The sequence below is a fragment of the Elgaria multicarinata genome, chromosome 4 (genome assembly GCF_023053635.1).
Source record: "Elgaria multicarinata webbii isolate HBS135686 ecotype San Diego chromosome 4, rElgMul1.1.pri, whole genome shotgun sequence".
NCBI classification, from domain to species: Eukaryota; Metazoa; Chordata; class Lepidosauria; order Squamata; family Anguidae; genus Elgaria; species Elgaria multicarinata.
The window spans coordinates 104,630,750-104,645,620 of record NC_086174.1 but is presented as its reverse complement, the minus strand read 5'-3'; the positions used below and the strand labels follow the sequence as shown (position 1 = coordinate 104,645,620).

General features: G+C 41.2%; 1 protein-coding gene across 1 annotated transcript in view; it reads left to right on the top strand.

Annotated features, from left to right (window-relative positions):
• Positions 1 to 428: 428 nt before the first annotated feature.
• ZNF292 (zinc finger protein 292) overlaps positions 429 to 14,871 on the top strand; it is a 42,278-nt gene continuing 27,835 nt past the window's right edge. The window contains exons 1-4 of the mRNA XM_063124902.1: positions 429 to 616; positions 13,406 to 13,560; positions 13,715 to 13,793; positions 14,728 to 14,863. Coding sequence (XP_062980972.1) covers positions 443 to 616; positions 13,406 to 13,560; positions 13,715 to 13,793; positions 14,728 to 14,863 — 544 coding nt within the window. The 5' untranslated portion in view covers positions 429 to 442. The remainder of the gene's footprint in view (positions 617 to 13,405; positions 13,561 to 13,714; positions 13,794 to 14,727; positions 14,864 to 14,871) is intronic.

The window sequence follows — 14,871 nt, the reverse complement described above, 5'->3', positions numbered from 1 at the left end:
TTCCTGCCACGAGCATAATAAGCCCATTGCTCTGTTCCTTTCACGGCTGGAATAAAAAGGAAAAATCCGACGAACGAAACTGAAAGGATTCTAGTTTTACGGTTGCTGTTCTGCCGCCAAAAGTCCTCGAGACACGTCACGGGGCGGCAAGTGCCATTCGGCGCGCGCCGGCTTCTACACGTGACAACATTAGGAAGCGTTACCCCGCCCCTCTGCGAAAAGAGAGCGGAGGGGAGAGGAAGAGCGAGCGAAGGAGCGAACTGCCTTTTCCGAACTCTCCTCCCTCACCCCGCACGTGACACTCCTCCCGGAACGTGGCATTGTGTAATCACGTGACCAGTACGGGGCGTGCGGGAGGGGAGGCGGGCCGTTCCGGAGGAATAGGGGGGGGAGGAGGAGGAGGAGAGGGGGGGCTGCGTACGCGACGGAGCTGGGTGCGAAGATGGCGGACGAGGAGGCCGAGCAGGACAGCGGTAGTCTCGGCGTTGGCAGCCAGAGCGGCCTCCTGGATATGCGGAGCTTGAAAGAGCGGCTGCTAGAGCTGGAGACGGCGCTGAGGGAAAGCAACGAGCCGGCCGTGGAAGCTGCCAGCGAGTACTGTCAGCAGCTCTGCCAGGTCAGGACAGGCCTGGTCGCTGTCGGGGAGGGAGCCCGGGAGCCCCCGCCCCCACAGCCCCAGCTTGGGGAGAAGCAAGGCAGGAGGAAGGCGGTAGGAACTGGGCCGTGCGCCTGCTAATGCCGCCGCTCATTGAATGTGGCTTAAAGCAAAGCAGGCGGGTGGCCCGCCCCCCTGCGCCGGGAGGGGAGCTGCTCCTCACGGGCCCGGAATCCCCTCCCCCAGCCTAAGAACAACCTCCCCCCCCATCCCCATCCCCTTCACACAAACACACATACACACGCGCACCCGCCCTGGGTTCTCTCGCGCTCTCTTCTTGACTCGGCCCCTTTGTTGTGGCCGTGCCGCCTCGGCTCTGGAGGGGCCTTTGTCTGCTGATGGCGGCGGCGGCGAGCTCGTATCCCTGGCCCAGTAATAGCAGAAGCGTGAAAGAGGGGAGGGGAGGGGTTGGCTATTCACCGGGGAAGGAGTTGGGGGAGAGGTGCTGGATACGGGCTTCCTCTATTGTATCTCGGAGATGTAAGCTCCAGGTACGAGGACAAGGTCTTGCTCTTCTTTCCCTTCATGCCGTGATCAGCTGCCCCTCTTTGCTAAGGAGGGGGCATGCATCTGCCCCATAATAGGGTAGGCTAATGACTGCTATGAGACGCCCTTCATATCCCCCATAGACATGAATACGAAGAGTCGGTTCAATAATCAGGTTGGGCTCCCTATTGTTGTCGTTGTAGGTCGTCTCAAACCGTCCTTGGATCTTCTGAATTAAATGACCTTATTTGATTGTTGGATAGCCTGCTGAATGTGCCTCTCATTCACTTCACATTCTGAATGAATCAGATCTATGCATAGTATTTGTAGAGCTTGCTCAGTAGCAGATGCTACTACTCTTTCCATCAGCATTGATGTGTTGCTTCCAAGATCAGTGCTCTTAAACATTGTGAGAATTCCAGGTGTTCATATTGTGCTAAACTAGTTTATGAAGCTGTCATAAAATTTTACAAAGAAAATATGTGCTTGAATTCCTGTATTGATTGAGAAGGTGTTACTAAAAGAGCATAGTGACAAAGACCCTCTTTTTAAAGCATCTTTATTATTTCATGCATTTCTTAGCTACCTTTCAAGATTACAGTCTTATTTCATTGACTATTCATATAAACATTGTGGTTTATAGTCACTTTAATTCATGAAGGTAGTTTCATCATCATATTAAATCATTTCAACTAATGTCAAAAATTATTCAGCTGGACAGTGTTCCCAGATCTTTATAATGGAAATTGGCGCAAACATGAAACTGAACAGATGATGATTCAACTTTTCATAGCTATCAACTCACCAGGTATTTGCGTAAGCCCAAAATAATTATTCTCCGCACTGTAAAAATGGTAGAATGTGATCAAGTGTTGATTTCTAATCCCGTTTTGCAGTTCCACTTCAGGACTGAGGACCTACAAAAAAGTGAGAAATAGTAAAAGTTAGTGACTCTTGTTGCTTTGCAGCAGAAGGTGGATAAAAACAGTTGAACAGCATGATTTCAAAGTGTTAAACACTATATTTTAGATTGATAAAATATTATAGTGTGAGTTCTTTAATCCAGGAAATGGAAATGAATAGTAATTTTCATCCAGGACATATCTCTTATTTCAGCTACTCATGTTGATATAAATGTTATTTATAACCTTTTAAAAGAGAATTTGAAGCAGTAGTGTATATTTTGTATCTTACATTGCCTAGCAGCAGTTATTTCATTGGTAGTAAAAACTAATTTTTGAAATCTATTTAGTTCACAGTGTATATTTGAATTAAAATTTAGACGTGAGATCGGTATGACTTTGTCAAAAGAAATAATGTATTGATTCTTTGGTGTGTGTGTTTTGTTTGTTTTTTTGTTCTAATATGGAGATTTCAATTGCAAACATTTGTTCTGGAGGAGTCCTATGGGTTTTTAAAATCAGTATGTTGATTATTGCTGCAATATATATTGGGCATTATGCTTGGTTGGTTCCACTGGTGTGTGAAGACTGAAAGGATTTGATTAATTATGATAGAATAACCAAAAGAAGTACAAGTACTGGAATGTTTTCACTAAGAAGAAATTCCTTTCAAGCACATGTATGGTTACAGGTTTTAAGAACTAGAGCCTGGTACAAAATTTTCATTGATAGATGCCAAACTGTGTAATTTATTGTATCTGAAAGTGAATATGATGAAGGGCTATAGCTCAGTAGTAGAGCACATGTTTTGAATGCCCTAAGCTTAATCCTTGGCATTTCCAGGGAGGGCTAGGAAAGACTTCTTGAGAGCCACTGTCAGTCAATGGCTGTGTTCAGGCAGTTATTCTCAGCTTGATAAACAGTTATGAAGGAGTGTTTTGCCTGTACATGCAGCTCCTTTGCTCCACCTTTGGTGGTGTAAGCAAACAAACCCGGAAGCCTCTAACCATAGTTTCCTGGTTTGGGCAAAAGGAAAATTATGGTAACCAGCTTCAGAACAAGCCAGGTTATTAAATGAATTTCAAAATGTTGTTTAGTAGCTTGACTTGTTCTGAAGCTGGTAGCTATAGTTTCCCAGTTCAGACTGTGATCTGGGAAACTGGTTAATTAGAAACTTTCTGGTTTGAATGGGCTATGTGTATGAGCAAAAGACCCCTTCATATGATCATAAAACTGCCTCAAGTATCGGCAGTTCTGAGCTAGATGGACCAATGTATAAGGCAGGTTTCTGTTTCTAAGAAAGCTTACTCAGAATTAAGCCTCAGTGTGAATAGGATTTCAGTGACGGTTTCACTTTTTGTTACTCTTACTAGGTCAAGATCTGTTTTGTTGTTGTTTTGTTAGGCCTTAGAATAATAGGAATTGTTTCAAAGCCACATTTATTTATCTTGGAATCAATGTAGACACAGCACTGACTCTTTGCAAATTGGGAGTCAGCTTGAGGGTTGTATGCTTCTTCTCATTATCTCCTTACTTCTACAAAGTAATTTCTCATAACCTCAACTTTTCTTTCCCATCATAAACCATGGGATTGTATTGCATGTGCACAGATGCAAACAACAATTAATTCAAATTAGGACTTTTTTACATAGTTCGTGAGAAATCCTGATGTTTAAGCACAAAACCATGGATCAGGGGGCTCTCTGTTGGTTCAAAGTAAGTAGTAGAAGTAGCAAGGAACATCCCCCACCTGAAAAAAATCAAACAACGCTACTACAGGAGATTCCTGTTGGGGGAGATATGCATGGGATGGTCCACTGCTAATTTTCTAGGATGTAGGATTCACAGATCAAGATTAATCGTGGCAGTAATATAAACTCAATCTTTTTCTTATGTGACATTGTTCTTGGTCATGCATTGTATTGACTGAGATTTGAAAACTTTGTGTGTGTGTGTGAGAGAGAGGGTGGGGTAGGGAGACACATTGACACTCCTGCTTTTGAGTTAAGAGTGGTAGCACATATCTGTAGCTCCATCAAAAGGCTTTGAGGGATTAATCTCATGTATTCTTAAAACCAGTACAAGGCCATATTTATGTAAACTAGCCATGGCCTTTTTTAATTTGTCAGTGACCTTTCTAAAAATCTTTTGTTCAAGTTGACTTAAATATAACAGATAATGGCTTGGATCCTAACTAGACAGCTGCGAATGGAAAGAGCCCTTCTGTTTATTGATGGGACCAAGATCCAGGATCCACCAGTCCTTTGAAGCAGATTTTCTGAGGCACAGGCAGTTGCATTGGGAAGGGCAATAGATAAACTTTGCCTTTTCTCCACCCATTCCCTTCAGTTGGCAGGAGTGTCCATGAGTAAAACTTCATTCAGAGGACATTCTCACCGTTGGGAGCAAACTCAGGTTCCTAGCCACTATAAACCATAATACAGTGAACTAAATGAAGACTAATTCATTTCACACAAGAAGGGATGGTCTCAGTGAGGAGATTTTGACAAGATTGGTGCCAGACAAGGGTATGATGCACTTGTGTAATCCCACCTGTAATTGCAGAAAATCCCAATAAAAGATGAGCCTAGCCATTCTAGGGCTTTTTAGATCATAAGCAACATCTTGAATCATGTCTGAAAATATAGCAGGAAGCCAGAATGAATGCATTTCATACATTTGTGTTACCTCCTAGGAGATAGGCCCTGGGTCAGACAATTGTTCCAGGCTTCTGTGAGTGGCAAATCCAATACTTCACATTCCATTTGCGCCACATTATTACTGCTTCATTTGGCTAGGGTTTGCTTACACTAGTGGCTCTAGTGCCTGTGTAACCGCTAGAAGAACAACACCAACTCTTGTAATTTTTCTGTTACCATAACAGTATATGCAACTCTTGGCCCAGTGTACAAGGGTGAGATGCATCTTGCCTTGTTGTTTGTTCAGGGGATTTGTATGTAGAAAAGTAGCTTCAATTTATTGAAAAGCAGTGTTGATGAGGATTTTTTAATGGAAGTTTAATCCTGGTTTTCTGAACACACCCTACTCTGATTATTTATTTGTTTAGAAAAAGTAAAGCTAAATAAGATGCCATGTGTAGAACGGTACCTTTACATAGCAATAAATAGAATAGAAATGTTACCTAAATTGAAATGGAGATTAGATATCAAAAGTAAGGGCAGTCAGAACAAATTGGAATTAATTTTAAAAGTTGCACATTTTTATGTTGAGAGAATTGGGTGCTTAATTTATTTCCTCCTATATCATTTCTTTAAAATGATGCTTGAGAATATGCACAGTAGAAATTTGTAAAGTTGTATTGCAAGAAATAATTTGCTTATTAAGTCATTATTATGATTGAGTATTCTAGTTTAAACTATTAATTTGAAAACATGTGAGATATGGGAAATCCAATGGAGGATAAGAAGTTGAACGGATAGTGGCAACATGCAACCAGACCCATGATTCCTGCTTGGGCTGAACTGAAATGTACTATCTCCAGTTTAATAGGTTAATCATCCATAGTTGGACAACTTTTCTGCTGTACTTTATTGGAAGGAGAAAAATAATCTTACGGAAACCTCTGGAAGACCATGATATTTTAAATGGATTAATGGAATTCATTTACCAAAAAATTTAAACAGCCTCACGCTACATAATTAAAAACTAATCCTTATTTCATGATGAATAACTTAAATAGAAAACTATCTTTAGGTAGATTTTTCTTCAAAAAGCATTTTATTAAAAAAATCCAATTTAAATTTTAAAAAATCCAATTTAAATTTTTTTAAAACTGATTTTTTAAAAAAATTATTGATTTTTATCCACCATGCCATGCAGGATATAGTGGTATGAAAGCTGGATATGGTATGTGTCGATGGGCCCCAACAGTTGTCAGCACACTTCAATACCACTATAAAGCAGTAGTGTGGCTCCTGCCTTTATATACCACTTTCATACTGCTTTCATAGTGGAATATCCTGCTTGGTGTAGATGAGGCAGTGATCTGGATTATCTAGATCTATTTGAATCGGGCTTCAGGCCTGGTTTTGGAATTCAAACTGCCTTGGTCACCCTGTGGGATGACTTTTGCCACGAGAGGGACAGGGGAGTGCGGCCCTGTTGATTCTTTTTAACCTCTCAGTGACTTTTGATACCATCAACCATGGTATCCTTCTGGATAGGTTGTCTAGGTTGGGAGTTGGAGGCTCTGTGCTGCAGTGGTTCTGCAGGGGTTGGATGGCTGATTTCAGAAGGTGGTGCTGGGGGATTATTGCTCTGTGCCTTGTCAGTTATTCTATAGGATACCACAGGGCTCTATTTTATCCCCTGTGCTGTTCAACATCTACATGAAACCACTGGGGAGGTTATCCGGAGATGTGGGCTGATGTGTCATCAATATGTGGATGACACCCAGCTCTACCTCTCTTTTTCATCAAATCCAGGTGAGGCAGTGGATGTTATGAATCAGTGCCTGGTCAGAATAATGGACTAGATGAGGGACAATAAATTGATACTCAATCCAGACAAGACAGAGGTACTGTTAGTGGGTGGTTCATCTGCCCAGCTAGGTGATGTTCAACCTGTTCTGGAGGGGTTACACCCTCCTACAGGCACAGGTTTGTACTTTTGCGTTGCTCTTGGACCCAGAACTGTCACTTGAGGCACAAGTGGACGGTGGCACGGAGCACCTTTTATCAGTTTAGGCTGATATGCCAACTACGCCCTTATCTGTTTAGAGATAGTCTATCTTATCAATGCTCTGATAACGTCTTGTCTGGATTACTGCAATGCATTATACATGGGTCTGCCTTTGAAAATGGTCTGGAAACGTCAGTTGGTCCAAAACAGGGCAGTGAGATTGTTATCAGGGACTAGCCAATGAGTTCGTATTATGCCAGTACTTTTCCAGCTGCACTGGCTCCCAGTCCATGTCTGAGCCTGATTCAAAGTGCTGGTATTAATATTTAAAGTCCTAAATGGTTTGGGGTCAGGTTATCTGAAGGATTGTCTCCTCCCATATATACCTGCCCAGACCCTAAGATCATTTTCAGGGGTCCTTCTCCAGGAACCCCTGCTAAAGGAAGTGAGGTGAGTGGCTTCAAGGAAGAGGTCCTTTTCTGCTGTGGCACGCCAGTTGTAGAATGAGCTCCCTAAAAAGCTTCACCTGGCGCCTACATTGTACTCCTCTCAGTGCCAGGTGAAGACCTTTTTATTTTTCAAACATTTATTATTACTAGTATTAGTAATTCAATTTATAACCCATCCATATACAAAATTCTGTAGTATTCTAGTCTTTTAGCTCTGCTGTTTTAAATCCGTATTTAAAATCTTTGCATTGCTGCTAGGATTTATTCTGGTTGTACTTTATTGGAGTCAAAGCTGATCTGTATGCACATGCCAGCCTAACGTTATGGCACAACACTGATTTGAAAATAGGTGGAGAGACCTTATCTTGCCAGGTTATGACTTCAGATAAGTTGGATGAATTCAAATCCTTTCATGCGTTACAAGAGGAATTTGGCTTATTAAACACAACTGATAGGCAGTTTCTCCTGTTTATATGGGGGGCGGGGCAGGGTTGGATAGGTTTAAGATGGTTGTATCATACCTCTGTGGGGAGTGGAATAGGGAGTTGAAATGCCTCTGTCAACCCAAGCAGTTGTCCATAGCACACTCATCGATCAAAAGGACCCCTCTTGACCTGAGGGTACATCTCATTCAACAAAAACTGATGTTCCAAACTTATTAGGTGCCACAGAGGCTCCAGCACATATTGTTGTCTCAATACCAGAGATGTTGGTAGTGATGTATAATTTCCGGAAATGATAATTTTTACCTTTCCCCCCTCCCCTTGGGAAAAATGGAAGAGTTGGGGGAAATTGAAAAGTATGCAATACTTGTTTTTTGGGGAGGGGGAGCAGTGCATGACAGGGATTCCCCTCCCCACTAGTTCTCATGGAACTACAGGGAGAGGAAGGAGCTTTGCCTGAGGACCTGCAGGCTGGATGGGCCAACCTGGTGGGCTGGATTTGACCCACAAGCTGGAAGTTCTTCATCCCTGGTATAGTGGCTGAGAGAAGGATTTCATTTCATCTCGTGGCTTCTCAAGTCACTGCTATGTTTGCCAAGGTGCATGGCAAACACATATCTGCATCCAACTTTCCTGCCCCTCAGCCCTTCACTACAATGAGAAAATGATTCCCGGGATTGAAGCTGTCACTACATTTCTAGCATATATTTATGGATTGTCCTTTCTGATTTTCTTGTTTTGATGGAAGTGGTGCAGCCTTATCCTCTGGTCGGTGTATCCTCTTGCTTGCAGTCTCAGGGCAAGTAAAATGTACTCAAAATCCTTGGGGCACAAGTGAGTGACTACTCACTCTGAATGCCTGGCAGTGGATTGGGTTGTTCCTTAGCTACCATCGTTTTTCTAATTAAGACTCACTTCCATGATACTCTTCCATGCTATCTGTAAAAGCTTTCATAAAGTTTATTCTATAAAACTACATGATTCTGCCAATTATGCATGTAACAAAACTTACCCAGAATTCATATAGGTCCAAATTGACTTCATGTTGTGCTTTATGATAAACCATAGATGTTTTGCAAAAAACAAAAACAAAAGGTCACAGAAATCTAGGGTGGTATCCAACTAACACTTCATGCCAGTGCAACAGCTTCTATCAGAGAAACAGGAAGAGGGTGATTTATTTTCCCTTTGCAACCCCCTGTATACTCTCAAAATCTGCTCATTAATATTGGGGGACCTGCTGGAGCAGATTTTTGGAGGGAGATTGCAATGCATTGGGGAGAAGCTGGATATCAACTAGTAATTAAGATTTCCATTTCAGTGTGCTTCATCGGCAGATCACTAATTGATAGCAATGGTGCTTCATTGGATAATCCTTTCTGATTTATTTGCCTATCTCTTGGCTTTCCCGCTATCCAATAAGTTTTTTAAAATTTTCTGATTTTGTGGGTTACATGATACATTCTGTATGAACATACATTCTGTATGCCCTTATCTGGACAGAGATAGCTTAGCTACAGTTATCCATGCTCTGATAACCTCTCGTTTGGATTACTGCAATGCGTTATACGTGGGGCTGCCTTTGAAAACGGTCCGGAAACTTCAACTGGTGCAAAACAGGGCAGCACGCTTACTAACAGGGACTGGCCGACGAGACCACATTACGCCAGTCCTTTTCCAGCTTCATTGGCTGCCAGTCCAGGTCCGGGCCCGATTCAAAGTGCTGGTATTAACATTTAAAGCCCTAAACGGCTTGGGGCCAGGTTATCTGAAGGAACGCCTCCTCCCATATGTACCTGCCCGGACCCTAAGGTCATCTTCAGGGGTCCTTCTACGTGAGCCCCTGCCAAAGGAAGTGAGGCAGGCGGCTACCAGGAGGAGGGCCTTCTCTGCTGTGGCACCCCAGCTGTGGAATGAGCTCCCTAAGGAGGTTCGCTTGGCACCTACATTATATGCTTTTAGACGCCAGGTGAAGACCTTTTTATTCTCCCAACATTTTAACAATCTATAAATTTTAAATAACATGGTTTTAAATTTGTAATTTTGCATTGCTGCTGTTTTTATCTGGTTGAGCTTTTATATTGTATTTTATATTATGGTTTTATATTGTTGTTTTATACTTTGAATGGTTTTAATTTTTGTGAACCGCCCAGAGAGCTCCGGCTATTGGGCGGTATAGAAATGTAATAAATAAATAAATAAATAAACAATACCATATTTTGAATTTTATTTTTTAAAAGCCACTTATTCATGGCACAGTATTAATAGGATGTACTGTGGATTCTCCCTGTCCACAGTTAAATCGTTACTGCTGGTCCACAATTTATCTGTCTAAGGTTTCTTTACGCACCCTTGCTTGGGAGCAAGTTCCATTGAACTCGGTGGAACTTCCTTTTCAGTATATATGATTGCACTACACAAATCTTTCACATTTTCAGACCTTAGCTTTGTAAAAGAGAAGGACAGATATTTAGCTTATGCAGAGATAAGCTTTAGCATATGGACAGGGAAGCCTGGAAAATCTCAGAAGCTAAAGAGGGATAGGGACATGCAATGACATAATGTTTATTTATCTGTTGCATTTGTATCTCACTGAGTGGGCTGTGGAGTTCACCCATAGAAATGTTTAGTTTAATAAATGAATACCATGAACCTATCCCTTTCTCTAAAAAAGCATTTCTGTGCTCTACACTACTTCGTATGTCTTCCAGTGGCTAGTAGAAACTAAATTACATACAAAAAAAGAAAATAATTATGACTGTACAATTATAAAGTACATTTAAACACCCTTTTCCTCTTCGATACTGAACTTGTCATGAAATAGAGAAACTCCCCAGAAGGAGGGATTGTTCATATTGCTATTTTCCTTTCCCCCCTTCCATGATGGCCAAATCAGACATTACTTCAAAGACTTAGCTATCATCTGTGTCGCTTTTCATTTTTGCTCTAAAGTAGAAGCAGGGGCCTGATCCGGATTGGGAGTACGGCAGGGTAGGGGAAAGGGTTAAAGCCCCCTACCCCCATGCCAAGGTTCCTATTCAGATTGGACCCCTGCTCCTATTTCAGAGTAAAAAAATAAATAAATAAGATATAGTTTGAGACCAAGTTATGTCTTTAAAATAATGTTTGTATTGGCCCTGCGTTAATTCTGTAAGGATCCAGAGGAAATTCCTCTAGTTGTGACACTAAATTAAAGAACCATTCTGTTCTTGCCTTATGGGGATCTCAGGAAGTGGGTATGATCTTATTTATAACTTCAGCCTCGAGAAAACATCTCCCCAAACAAACTACCAAGTTTCCTTTTTCCAGTGGTGAGCAGGGAAAATCTTTCCCCTGCCAAGCACACTAGACATGCCACTATGGCTTCTGCTTGCATACCTGGGAAGTTTCTTGGGTGGCATTTCAACCATTGGGCTGAAAAGGGTTCTCCTCCCCTGAATTTCTTTCTCTACTGCTTTGTTTGGCCAGTTCTGCTAACAACAAATTCCTATCCTAAATAAGCTGGGACCTGAACAACCTCTGCTTAATCCTACAGCAGACCATGTTGTTGTGTTGTGCAAAGTGACCAACTGACTTGTCAGCTGCTCTCCAGAGTTTCAGGCAGGATTTTTTCCAGCCCTACCTAGAGATAATGGGGATTGAACCTCGGATCTTTGGCATGCATTGCTTATGCTCTACCACTGAACTATGGTCCCTGTCATACTACAAATCACCTGTATTGTGATTTGTAACACCACCATTTCATTCTCATTATCAAAATCTAACTTATCTGTCAAAGGGTTCAATCCAGTTATGTGGTTTCAGTGACTACAGCAATTTCATTCAGCACAGTAAGCCTATATACACTAGTTGCTGGGGAACATGGGTGGGAGGGTTCTGTTGCACCATGTCCTGCTTGTGGTTCTCTGGTTGACAACTGGTTGGCTACTGTGTGAACAGACTGCTGGAGTAGATGGACCCTTAGTCTGATCCACATGACACTTCTTATGTTCTTTTCAGCGGAATTGGGAGAAGAGTGCTGGGAAGGATGGAGCAGATTTCTGAGCAGCGCAGAGGGCTGCAGGGCATAGGAGAGAGGGAAAAGGTTTAGTCACACTAGCAGATTTCCACTAGTGCAACATTGGACTTAAACCAATTACTTTATCGCTGAATCTCAACTTCTCAAAATTGGTTTATGTTTTGTGGGTTTCTCAAATGTGCCATCAATTTGAACATTTCCACTTGCTCTTATAATTTTCTTAAAGCTGATTCTTCCCTCCACCCCCTGTTGTTCCAAGATTTTGCATTCTGAGTTTTGGCAATTATAAGAATAAGAGTGGACTATTGTAATGTGCTGTACGTGGGGCTGCCTTTGAAGATGTTCAGAAACTTCAGCTGGTGCAGAATGCGGTCGCCCGAGTATTGGGGGTGGGGGTGAGGCGATTTGACCACATAATGCTTATTCTGTGCCAGCTGCAACGATTACCAGTGTGTTTCTGAGCCCAATTCAAAGTGCTGGTTTTGATCTCTAAAGCTCTAAACAGTTTGAGACCAAGTTACTTGAAGAACCGTCTTCGCCCATATCAGCCTTCCCACACTTTAAGATCAGAAAGAGAGGCCCTTGTCATTTGCCCATCCATGAGAGCAATTAGGTAGGTGATAATGCTGGAGAGGGCCTTTTCTGCAATGGCTGCACACCTTTAGAACAAACTCCCATCAGAAGTCTGCCATGCACCAGGTTTCTAAGAAGGCCTTAATAACATTTTATTTTACCATGGTCTTCTCATGATGAGTACTGTTATTACTGCGATTGCCATTATTGTTCTTACTGGTTTTATTGTTTTTAGTTGCTATTTTATTGTGTTTGTTTTTATTGCTTTTAATATTTTAACTGTTCTATGTATTTCGTTGTTGTAAGCCAGCTTGTGAGATCTTCTGCCCTGAAAGTTGGCCAACAAATGTTTTAAATAAATATGAAAGTTGTACTTGTTTATCCACAGATACTAGCCCTTTAACAAAATCTAGGATTTACCAAATCAAGCTACAAAGTTTAATTATCTGCAACAGCATTCTCAAATATTTTACTGCTTTCACATGCTCCTGCTACATTTTTTAAAAACCTGTCTTATATGTTGGCATATCCAGCACTTTTCTTCCCCTTCACTGCATATATTTTTTGTTTTCCGAACAATTAAGTGCTAATGCGTGACCGTTTTGAAACAGTTTTCGTTATATATTTTTGCTACACAAAAATATGATATTTTATAGAACAGAAAATTCAGTACATCCTCTCAAAATTCTGTGTTGTGCTTTTTGAATATGCAACTGCATTTCAACACCTAGAACCATAGACATAGTTGGAGATCAAGAAATCACACAGCCTAGTCAATATGTAACAACTAGAGATACTTCTGGCTGATTGAAGCAATTGCAACAGCTATCAGCCATGGAAGAGGACACCACATGTGTGTGGTTGTTTTGTGGGAGCTGTCACAGTAGAATTGATTACTGTTGCACAGCAATTGGGCTGTGTAGTCTCCCAACAACATGTAAACCTTGGGGTTGTTAGGTCTGGTGATTATGGGTCAGGATGCAGAGCACTTAATATTGAGATTATAGGTCAGGATTCAGAGCACCTAAATGTTCCATCCTAAGATGTTTACACTCTTTGCTAAGACTTTGGAGGGAAAAATCTTGTTCCCATAACAGGTTCTAAGAATGTAGATGTGTTGTGCCGAGAAAATAATGATGGATGTGCTGCATCTCATATTTATGATTTAAATTGGTGGGGGGGAGCAGGAATCTGGTCTTGGTTTACTTTGGTAACTCATATTTGTATTTTCTAAACAGACACTTCTTGAATATGCAGAAAAGTGGAAGCCATCTGAGGATCCCATGCCTTTGCTGGAGGTATACACAGAAGCTATCCACAGTTATGTTAAAGCACGACCTTACCTCACCTCTGAGTGTGAAAATGTAGCCTTTGTGCTTGAACGCTTAGCCCTGTGAGTATATTTTTTTATTAGCTTTATGTACGTTTGATTTTTGTTTTCAAGCTACTTGATATCTCTTATATTAAGAATAGTGGTGGATGTTTTTTCTGAACAGTAAATGAGACCTTACATTTCTTTTAACTTTGCAACCTGTTTGCTTTTTCAGAAGCTATGTTGAACTTTTGCTGTCCCTGCCTCCTGAACTGCCTGAAAATAAATGGAAAGAGTTTCAGTCCTTTATCCAGGTGGGTGTCTTTGTTTTGTAGTTATCCTACACATTTGGAGTCATAGCTGATCCTAGGCAGTAGTATAGGTATTCTGGAAAATTTTGAATTGGAAAATGTTCTGAAAATTTTTCACATGCAAATTAGGGTTATTTGCATTGGAAAAGTTTCAGGTGTCCTAGAATGTGATCTAATTTAGGTGTGTGTGTGTGTTTAGTAAACCAGAAAGTATGCTGTGATAGTTCCCCCCCCCCCAGTACACTGCAAATATTTATCCTAAAATATTTGAGGGGGAAATTAAATCACACTTAATGTGATTTAAATGTTATAATATGTGATTTTTTTATTAGAATATTTGTACAAATTTAAAAACAGTGGCCCACTTTGCACATCATGGCTAACTGTGCTAAACAACCCTCATCAACTCAGAGAACAAGTGTTTCTGGCTTGGTTGGTGATCCAGAAAGAAAGCAGAAGGGGTGGGTGTGCGGGAGACAGCGCACCCACTCCGATGCAGTCATAGTTAACTGTGGGTTGTTTAGCCTATAGTTAGCTATTACATGTGAACCTGGTCAATTGCAAGTACTTCCCTTACACTGTTTAAATTTAAGAAAACAACAAAGGTACTGAAACCTCAGAACATTATTAAAATAATAAAACAAGTAAACCCAACAAGCTTTTTAAATATTTATTGAATGTCAAACTGCCAGTTTCTATAGTACTTCAGTGACTGTCCCCCATAACCTCTCATTGTCCCTAAATAATTCTCAATGCCAGATTATACACTGTTTTATTTTAAATTGTCTCGGGTCTAAAAAAGTAGTATGCTCTTCTGCATCCCCATTTGCATAGCTAAGTGCTGTCTTAGCATTGGGAGTTTTAGAAATAAAGATCTTAACATATTTGTCAAAAACCATCTCCATATTTTTTCTATAATATTTGTAATTTTTCCCAGATGGCACATACAAAGTTGATGCAAAATGGCAGCTGCCAGCTACATTTTTTATCTCTTCTTGCCCAAGAGAACGGGACATGGAAGAATCCAGTTCTTTGCAGTATTCTTTCCCAAGAATCAGTGGATCAGGATAAGGGTAAGTTC